We start from the raw sequence: 10,515 nt of genomic DNA, 5'->3' as shown, positions 1-10,515 counted from the left end.
GCCCGGTAGTATAGCTTCTTAATCATTTTCTTTCTTTCTTTTTTATTTTTTTGGTTATTAAAAAATTTGTTTTTTGTATTGCATTTATAAAGAAAACAGACAATGAACCCAGTAGAAAGAATAAAAATGCATTTGGGGTTGTAACTGACAGCGATAGAAATCCTTTAATGAGATTGTGGCAATTTAACAGTATTATGATTAAGTTCAATAAAGGTACATGGGGTACTTGGAAGATCAAATTCTATAGCTGCCTCTTTCTACGGCTTCTAATTCATCTGGCTCCTTAAATGATAGGGGGAAAAGCCCTTATTTGGTAGGAAAACATTTCCAGAAAGAAGTTACAGGTTCTTTCATTAAAATTTCTTCTCACATCAGTTGTTAAAATGGGGCCTTCTATTTGTGTTTTGGTTATTTCACTTTAATATCATCACCAGAATTCCTGTAATTGCACAATTGTTATTTTACAGTGTAGACAAGAATTCAGTTCTAGTCTGCTATTGCTTTAGATATATATATATATATATATATATAGCTGAAAAGCCAATTCCTCCACAGCCATTGGGCATCCTAGGTGAATTTGGCCTTGATTGGGCTCTGCCAAAGACTAATAGACTAAAATGTGAAACAGCCTCTCAGCCTGTACCCTTGTCTTTCCATTAAAACACCCTTTAAATTATAAGCATCCTTTTTAAAAAGAGCTATGAAGATGATGACCTCATCCTTTTATTCATTGTCTCTAAGACTCAAATTTTCTAGTGCATCTCCTATTGCCAGCATAGGGATGAGAAGGGGAGAGGGTGTTAATCATTTTCTTTATATGGCTAGCCCATCCTTTGTCTTTAGGAAATCCCTTCCTATCCTGAGGTCATGAATGTACCTTCCTGTATATTTTCTAAGCATTTTAGCTTTGCTTTTCATATTGGGTCATTTAATGTGTCTGGAATTGATTTTTTTTGTGCGTGGCATCAGGGACCCAAAGTGTTGGGGTTTTATTGTTTTGTTTTGTTTAATCTTGTCCCAATTCCATGTACTGAAAGTCAATCTTTTTTTTTTTTTTTTTTTTTAGATTTTTTTTATTTAGTGGGGGAATGAGCGGGAGGGGAGGGGCAGAAGGAGAGGGAGAAGCAGACTTCCCACTAAGCAGGGAGCCTGACCCCAGGGCTCAGTCCCAGGACCCTGGGATCATGACCTGAGCAGAAGGCAGACGCTTAACCGACTGAGCCACCCAGGCACCCCTGAAAGTTAGTCTTTTCTCCACTATTCATGTATCAAGTGTTTAAAAATGCATGGGTCTGTTTCTCTGCTCACTATTCTGTTCTTTTGGTCCACTAGTTTACAACTTTTCCATGAAGGTCTTGTTAGAGATTTGTTAGCATTATTCCCAGATACAGTATACCTTTTGCTGCTATTGTGAATGGTATCTTTTTTTAAAAGTTACATTTTGTAATTTTTTTGTTGCTGGCTTAGGGAAATAGCATTGGGTTTTTCTTTTTAATATAACAATTTTTATATTCAGTAACCTTACTGAACCTTATCAATGCCAATCTACAGATGCTTTTGATTCTTCCACAGATGTTTTCTTGGGGGCCATTTTCTCTTTGTATACTCTTGCTGCCTCTTAGGCTGTTTGCTTTTCTTAAAGAAAACTAAAACAAACAAAAACTAACATTTATTGAGCACTTACAATGTGTCTGGTACTGTGCAGGTGGTTTTTACATGTGTATGTATATGGATTTCTGGTTTCATCAATAATGGTAGCCATTCTGTTTCCCTCAGCAACTGTGAGGGTCATTATTTCATATGCTGCAAGCAGCCCTCTGTTGTGAGTGACAGGGCATTCTGTAGGGTGGATTCCATCTGCAGGATGAGATGAGATGCGCTGTAGGATTCAAGAAATGTCTTTTCGGCATATGTAATATGCCGAAAACTAAAATGTTTTACTTTTTACTATGCGGAGAGTTTAGGCACTGACCTAGCTCCTGCAGTTATAAATAAATCTGTCAAGCTTCTACCATCCATTCCTATCTCAGCCTTTGCCACTGTCTCTGAGTTTGAGCTTTTCAGGGACTCTGTTAACAGGGAAAACTGATGTATTGCCTTTATGACTGTGCTTTTCACTTATAATGGACTACAAGTTTTGTATTCTGATTTTCCCTTAATTGCATTTCTTTAAGATTCCAGGGATTCCTCAGATTTGTGTATGACCTTCCTCTGTGTTTCATGACTGCTGTGGACTTTCTCTAATATTTATATTCTGTCCTTTCAGTGGGATTTTGGTGAGGAGACTATGTCAGTGTTTGGATTCAGTTGGCTATCTTGAACTGTAAATTGTAGTTTGTTTAATATCACAGAATATTTCAGAATATTTTAATGACGAATGTAATTAGTCAATATAAGGTTTTGGAATTAAATATATTGGGTCTCTGCCACTTAATATTTGAGTTATCTTAAACAACTTAATCTTAACTATTCAAACTATTGATTCCTTATCTGTAAAATGAAAATAACGGGAATAATTTTACCTATCTTGTAGGTTTGTTGCAAGTATTATTTGAGATAATACATGTAAAGCTCTTAGCATGGAACCTGGTACACAATAAGTGCTGAATAAAAATGTTATTTATTAGATTTTAAATATCCAAAATAACTATTTCAAAAACAAATCAAGTAGCTTTTCCTGAAAATCTTTTAAAAGAGAGATTAATAAATAGATGCTAAGCTACAGGCTATAGAAAAAAAACTCTGAACACATACCTGCCACTAAATGTAGTTAGGACTAAGACATGTGGAACTAGTAAATCTGTCCTGTAATATTTTTCTCCTGGGATTGGTTTGATGGTTGTAATAAAATTATATTATTTATGAAATTAATTTATTAATATATTGATGAAATTAACACAAGTTCTTTTTGAATAGCTTTAAAAATGTTCTTAAATTTTATCCTATGCTAACTCAAGTTTTAACATGCTAATTCAGCACACGTTGCCATTTTTATTCTGACAACCATATTAATGTTTAAATCTGGAAGAGTAAAATATTTTTTTCTTATTACAGCAGAATGGCCAAAGACTATGACAGGTCTTCCCAGCACATCAGGGACAACTGCCAGTGTGGTCATCATACGGGGCATGAAGATGTATGTAGCTCACGTGGGTGACTCAGGGGTGGTTCTTGGAATTCAGGATGACCCGAAGGATGATTTTGTCAGAGCTGTGGAGGTGACACAGGACCATAAGCCAGAACTTCCCAAGGAAAGAGAACGAATCGAAGGACTTGGTGGGAGGTAATCATTGTGCTGTTTTTTTTTTTGTCTTTCGTCTCTTGGTTCTATTTAGTTCTTTTCTGCTTTACTAACCAGATTGACCTATTACTCCCTTTTAGTGAAGTTACTTTCTCAGTATTGCAGGTTTTTAGTTTGTCTGATAAAGTACCCGTCTGCATTCATATTTACCTCATTATTTTGAATTGACTGTTTTATTTCTGATAATGGCTCCAGAGGGAAATAATATTTTAATGGGAGTCAAATAATACATACAAGGATTTATTGATCACCTTTTACATAAATACTGCAGCATGACTTTCAGAATCTGGACAGAGCAGCCCTTAGGGTTGCAGAGTAGAACAATTTGAATCTGGCTTAGGGAGCAGAATTTTGTTATCATTAACCGTCAGCTTTTTTTCTTTGATTTGTACCTCAGATATGCTGCAAACCTTTCTTACTATTTTCTTTTGTCTGTTTCAAGTTATCGTCTCAATGTATAATTTGTAAACTATGAACTAAAGTGGCTTCATAATATTTTATGATGCAAACTAAAATGTAAGATTACTCTAAAAATCAGAGGAATGAATAACACGAGAAAATGTAAAACTTACCCCAATACTAAGTTTTAAAAATTGAAGGTATAAGGCAAGTTAAATAGAATCCAATGTTTTCTAAATAATTATTCTAACTAAAGCCTTACCATTGATATTATTACTTGCCTCCTTTATCTTCTATTAAATCAAAATAGACTTTTTCAGAGTATTAATAAACTAACTGGGGGAAAGAATTTACGTGTTAACTTAAACTATAAGCTAAAATCAGTAAGAAAACACTAAGAAACCACCCCCAGTAGGTGAATAGAGGACTTTGAACAACAACAAAAATGCAGAAGAGTAGCAAACATTTGAAAAAAATTATTAAAATGAAACTATTTCCTGTTGTTAGGTTAGCAAAGTTAAAAAAAAAAAGAGATACTTCTCAATATTTTTGTTGAAATGGGAATCCTGTTGGTAGGATTATAAATTGGTATGACCTATATAGACTATAATTCATACCCACTAGCTTTAGATGTTTATAGACTCAGTAATTTCAGGAATGTACTCTAAAGAAATCTGAAATGTGGACCAGAATATCTGAACAGTTATTGGTTGCAACAATGTTTAAAGACTGTTGAAGGCTGGAAATAACTTGAAGGCCCACAGCTGAAGAAGGATGGTTAGGTATATATAATACATATTTATAACACTAAATATGATATAGCCATTAAAAATAATGTTTATAGATAGATTTTTTAAAATCATGGTGTTATGAAATTTTTTCCAACATAGGTAAAGGTAGAAAGAGTAGTATAATGAACTCCCACATCTATGGGGAATTTTTAATAATATAGGTTAATTAATGCTTATTGGTCACAAAATTATATTTGTAGTGTGATTTTCAGCTATGCAGAGAAATAGGAGTAGTATAGAAATACTACTCCAAATGTTAATGATTTTCTGTGTGATGATTTATACACACACACACACATTTTTTTTAATGGTAGCATTCATTTGGTTAAATTTTAGGTAGCATAAAATGATATACTTTAGAAGGTCTCTCAACTGCTACTGGCACACAGGCCACCCAGTTCCCCTCCCCCTCAAGAAACCAGTATTACTTTGTATCCTTTGATAGAGATTCATACATGATCAGATATGAAGCTGTACCATATATGGATGTACCATCATTTATTTAAGTACTCTCCTGTTGAAGAGTATTTCTAATTTTTTTTTATTACAAACACTACTGTAAAATGAAAAATCCTGTACATGTATCTTTTTGTACATATATATTTGTGGGATCATTTCCTAGAAGGAATTGCTGGGCCAAAGAGGAGTATGTTTTGAATATTGATAACTGTTAGTCTCCATGGAGGTTGTACCAGTTTATATTAATGTCAGCAGTGTATGTGGATGCCCTTGACAGCATACTTCTAGAACTTTTTGATCGTATTGACTTTTAGGTTAAAAAAGGGGGAAACTTGGTGATATTTTAATTTTAATTTGTCTTACAAGAAAGGTTGAATATCTTTTTGTTTGTTTAATAGCTATTTATATTTCCTTTTCTGTGTATTTCTGTTTAAACTCTGTTTATTTTAGGGGGAAGATTGTTAGCCTTTTTTTTATTAATGTGTAAGAGCTGCTTATACAATTAGAGAAATTAGTCTGATGTATGTAATGTGTTTCAGGTGTTGTTTTCACAATTTGACTTTCAATCATGGCCCTGGAATTTCTTTTTCACATGGAAGTTCGTTTTAATTTAGTTTAGTCTCTTCTGTTACGACTTTCATTTTTTTGTGCTGTACATATAGTTCTCTCATTCTGAGATTATTAAAAAGTATTCTATATTCTAGTACAGCAGTTATAACCATTTTTGGGTTTAGCAGCCCTTTATACTCTTAATAATTGAGGACCTCAAAGAGTTTTTTGTTTGTATGGGCTATACGTAATGACTTTAGAAACTAAAAATAGAGACATTTTCAAATATTTGTTCATTGAAAAATAATGTATTTTTTATTTTTATTTTTATTTTTTTATTTTATTTTTTTTAAGAAAAATAATATATTTTTTTAAAGATTTATTTATATGAGAGAGAAAGAGCGTGAGTGGGACTGTGTGAGTGGGGGGATGGGCAGAGGGAAAGGGAGACAAGCAGACTCCCTGTTGAGTGGAGAGCCCGCTCCTGGGCTGGATCCCAGAACCCTAAGATTATGACCTGAGCTGAAATCAAGAGTCAGATGCTCAGATGACTGAGCCACCCAGGGGGCCCATGAAAAATAACAATATTAAACCCATTGTGTTGGGCACCTAGGTGGCTCAGTCAGTTAAGCGTCTGTCTTCATCTCAGGTCATGATCCCAGGGTCCTGGGTTCGAGTCCTGCCATCAGGCTCCCTGCTCTGCAGAGAGCTTGCTTTTCCTTCTCCCTCTCTCTTTCTCTCTGTCTCTCATGAATAAATAAATAAAAATTTAAAAAAATATATAAACCCATTGTGTTAACATAAAGAACCTTTTTTTTTTTTTAAGATATTTTATTTATTTATTTGACAGAGAGAGACACAGCGAGAGAGGGAACACAAGCAGGGGGAGTGGGAGAGGGAGAAGCAGGCTTCCCGCAGAGCAGGGAGCCTGATGTGGGGTGGGGCTCGATCCCAGGACCCTGGGATCATGACCTGAGCCGAAGGCAGACGCTTAACGACTGAGCCACCCAGGTGCCCAAAGAACATTTTTTTAAGTGAAAAAATAGCTATTTCCCAAAACACATATTTAGAGAGAGACTTGGCATTGTTTTACATTTATAAAGTCTCCTTAATGTCTGGCTTAATAGGTGACATCTAGATTCTCGTATCTGCTTCTCCCTTCAGTCTGTTAGTTTTTTTGGTTGCAGTATCCGAAGTAAAATTGGTCTTTCATAGATATATAATTGGAAAAGGGAGGAGTATTTTTAAAAATATTTTTATTTATTTATTTATTCATGAGAGAGAGAGAGAAGCAGGCTCCCCAAGGAGCAGGGAGCCTGATGTGGGACTCGATCCCAGGACCCCGGGATCATAACTTGAGCCGAAGGCAGACACTCAACCATCTGAGCCACCCAAGCGCCCAGGGAGGAGTATTTAAATAGCTTTTTCATGTATGGGGATATTCTTTGATACTGTTCTAAAACTCAAAAAGAGGTAGTTTCTTAAAGGTTAATAATAGTGTGGTGTCTGAAATTATATCAATGACCTTTTTATATGCTTACATTCCAGATCCATAGGTGTATCAATTAAGAGCCATTGGTTAAATGATTTTTTTATTAATAGATTTTATTTTTTAGAGCAGTTTTAGGTTCACGGCAAAAGTAAATGGAAAGTACAGAGAGTTACTATATATTCTCTGCCTCCTCTTATATGCACAGCTCCCACTATCAACAACTTATACCAGAGTGGTATATTTATTACAATTGATGACCCTACATTGACATATCATTATCACCCAAAGCCCATAGTTTACATTAAGAATGTTCTAGGGTTTTGACAGATATATAATGACATGTATCTACCATTATAGTATCATAAGAATAGTTTCACTGTCCTAAAAATCCTGTGTGCTCTGCCTGTTTATCCCTTCCTCCTTCCTTACTTATGGGAACCATTGGTCTTTTTATGTCGCTATAGTTTTGCTTTTTCCAGAAGATCATATAGTTGGAAACGTGTAGTATATAGTCACCATGTGTGATTTTGTAACATAGGCATTGGTCACTTGTGAAATACTGGTTTGCTGAGTTACACAGATCCAAGTATTGACATATTTTATTATATAATGTATCAAATCTTGTAGCCTCTCAAAAACTCCACTGTGTACACATGGTCTTATGAAAATAATTTTGACCTAGCAGACCCCCTGTAAAGATCTGGGGGACTCCCAGGGGCCTCTGAACCATATTTTGAGAACCACTTTTCTAGTACTTAAATGGTTTCATCTTGTACATTTTAACCTTCAGTCTCTCTGGAATTTTTAAATCTGAGCTGTGTAGTAGGGATACAAGTTAATATTTTTTTCTCAATGGCCATTAATAGCTACTAGAACAATTATGTATCTTTTTCTTACTGATTAGAAGGGTAACCAGGCATAAAACCCCTCTTTCGTGGGAAGATGACCTTGAGTTTACCCTCTTCTAGCACTGTTTCTCTGGTTAAGATGGAATGTCAGTTCTGTTATAAGGTACCATTGCTTATGGTAGAATGATCCTTAAATTGGAACTGTATCTGGATAGAGAAGATTTTGAGTGGACCATACAGACCTTATTAGCTGCCCTGTATACATGCAGTTTGACTTGTGCAGGGACTGGTAAGTCACGGGCTATTGTAAGACACTGATTCCTGGGGTATATGAAGTTTACCTGTGGCACATGAAGCTTGTTTATGGGGTCTAGAAAATGGCTCTTGGATTTCTCTTAAGGACGATTGCTGGAGACAACGTAACTGAAGCTGCCATGCTGGCATACTGTTCCCTGTTCTGTATCCTACAAAGTTAAATGAGCCTGGTTTCATGCTGTCATCTGTTTGATCCTATGAGTGTGAAGGTCAGTCTGTATCTGAGACCACTGCTCATAGTCATGCAAAGTGGGCTTTGCAATTATAAACTAAATTCCTATATATATTTGGGTCTTTTTCTGGGCTTTCTATTTTTTATACTGTATGTTCATGTACCAGTAGCATACTTTTTTAAAAGAAATTGTGGCTTCATTATAATTTTTAATATTGGTAGTCCTGATCCCTTTTCATTAATCTTTTAAAAAATATTTGCTTGACTATTCTTTATTTTTCTATATGAATTGTTAAATTTATATCCTTTGATTTTTAATAACTTTTTTTAGAGTTTATTTTTTTTTTGTCATATCACTTAAAATACCATCTGGATGGTTGGACAGATGCTCTTTGCCATTTGGGAGCAGGTGTCTTTTTGCACAAATTGAGCTGTTTTATTATAAGTTATTTCCTCCTTTCCCTGTGTCTCACCCTAGGCAACTGGCCAGTGCTCTGTTTTTTCAGCCTTCTGTTGCTGCTCAGTCAGCTCTCTGCATATCAGGCTGTTCCTTTGTGTATGCCTTTTAATCATACAGGACAACAGCAGGGAGTGCAATAAAAGCAGCATCTTTTATAACATTGCTTTGGTTTTTTGATACTGGATTTAAAACTTCGTTTTAACCAGTTTCATTATTTGGTTTTTTGTTCCTCAGAAGCGTGGAGACAATAATATCTTTGACTATTAAATATCAAGAGAGCACCTACTTAAGAGTTTTAATGGAAACAATTTGGGTAGCTACTGTAATTACCTAAGTATTAAGCCTTACATTTTAGGGAGCAGGTTTAGGAAAGAACAATAGGACTTAAGGTGGTATGAAGGCAGAATGATTGTGTCTCTCCTTGTGTTTGTTTTTTGAGGAGCAGCACTGAAGAAAGCGTGAAATAACAAAATGACTGCCTTTGGTATTCTAGTTTACTATGACCTAGAACAATGTTGCTTTAAGGATTGTGAATTAAACTAAGTGGGTTCTCAAAAGGGACAGTAAATAAACAACTCTCCAATTTCTTTTCTGTGTTGTTATTGACAACCTTTAGTGACCATTCTGTACTTGCTTCATTCCTCCTCTCTATCTAATAGAGTTGCCACTAGCCACATATGGCTGTTTAAATTTAAATATAATTTAGTTACAATGAAAATAAAAAATTCACTTCCTCATTAGCACTAGCCACAGTTAGTGCTCAGTAGCCACACAGGGCAGAGTGAACATTTCCATCATTGCAGAGTTTCATGAGACAGAGCTGCTCAAATCTCCTGGCCTGCCTTTGTTAGATAAGTTTGTTATCTACTTCAGAAAGGTTGAGGCTGTTCTGCCATATTCATGTTTTTTTTGGCTCAGAGTAAGAGTGGCTATTTCTCATTTATAAGGCTTACGCCTTTATTTTGCTTCTCTTAGGATTTTTATTCCATTTGTTATCTCTTTTATTTTATTTTTTTCTAGTATTTTCATTCTTTTGAAGTTGGAGCAGAGATAGCAAAGCCATAGTTGGGGGTTAACTGGCTAGCAGCTGCTGAGGTGTATGACATTTTATAGTGACATTCCTTTGAGAGTGGTCACCATTATTTGTCCTGTCTTCAGCTTTCCACATTTGAAGCCAGTTTCATTTCAGTGTTCATCAAGTTTAGGAGGATAGAGTCATGCTACTTAAGGTCAACATAATAAACTAATAAAGGACTCACTCATATATACATCAGGATGTCTTAGTACTCATTAATCATGAGAAAAGTAACTGACAAGGAAATCACATATTATTATCAGCTGGCCTGCTGTAGATGAATGAAATTTCAGATTATAATCAAAGGATTTCTGGATGCATAGGGGCTCTAAGTGAGAAGACTAATTAGATTATTTTAGTGTCATCTGTCTTTCAATGTCTTGGGAATCAACTTCGTCTTACGCATGTATCTTGTCAGATGGACTTAATATCAGTTAGGCTAATACTGTTTCTTGAAAATTCTCTTTGCTGCTCTTCCCGCCAACTTTTCTAGCCTTCCAGGGGAACATTTTTCTTTCTTTGATTTTTTTTTTTTTAACTCAGGCAGATTATGATTAAATGAAGGGTCACTTTACCATTTCAGTCATGCCAGGTGCCTGCTGAGAGACCATCTCTATTGTGTGTGTTTTTTTTTTTTTAATTTATGAGAGAGAG

The 10,515-nt window shown here is 35.2% G+C and overlaps 1 protein-coding gene across 2 annotated transcripts in view; it reads left to right on the top strand.

Moving 5' to 3' along the window:
* The window catches only part of PPM1D (protein phosphatase, Mg2+/Mn2+ dependent 1D), a 43,689-nt gene that overhangs the window by 5,880 nt on the left and 27,294 nt on the right, over positions 1–10,515 (top strand). The window contains exon 2 of one of the 2 annotated variants that reach the window (XM_032428974.1): positions 3,058–3,283. In XM_032428974.1, coding sequence (XP_032284865.1) covers positions 3,058–3,283 — 226 coding nt within the window. Of the gene's footprint in view, positions 1–3,054; positions 3,284–10,515 lie in introns of both variants that reach the window. The other variant, XM_032428973.1, reaches the window with a different exon arrangement.

The sequence above is a fragment of the Phoca vitulina genome, unplaced genomic scaffold (assembly GCF_004348235.1).
Source record: "Phoca vitulina isolate PV1807 unplaced genomic scaffold, GSC_HSeal_1.0 scaffold40, whole genome shotgun sequence".
Classification (NCBI taxonomy): domain Eukaryota; kingdom Metazoa; phylum Chordata; class Mammalia; order Carnivora; family Phocidae; genus Phoca; species Phoca vitulina.
This window is presented reverse-complemented; position numbering and strand designations above follow the sequence as displayed.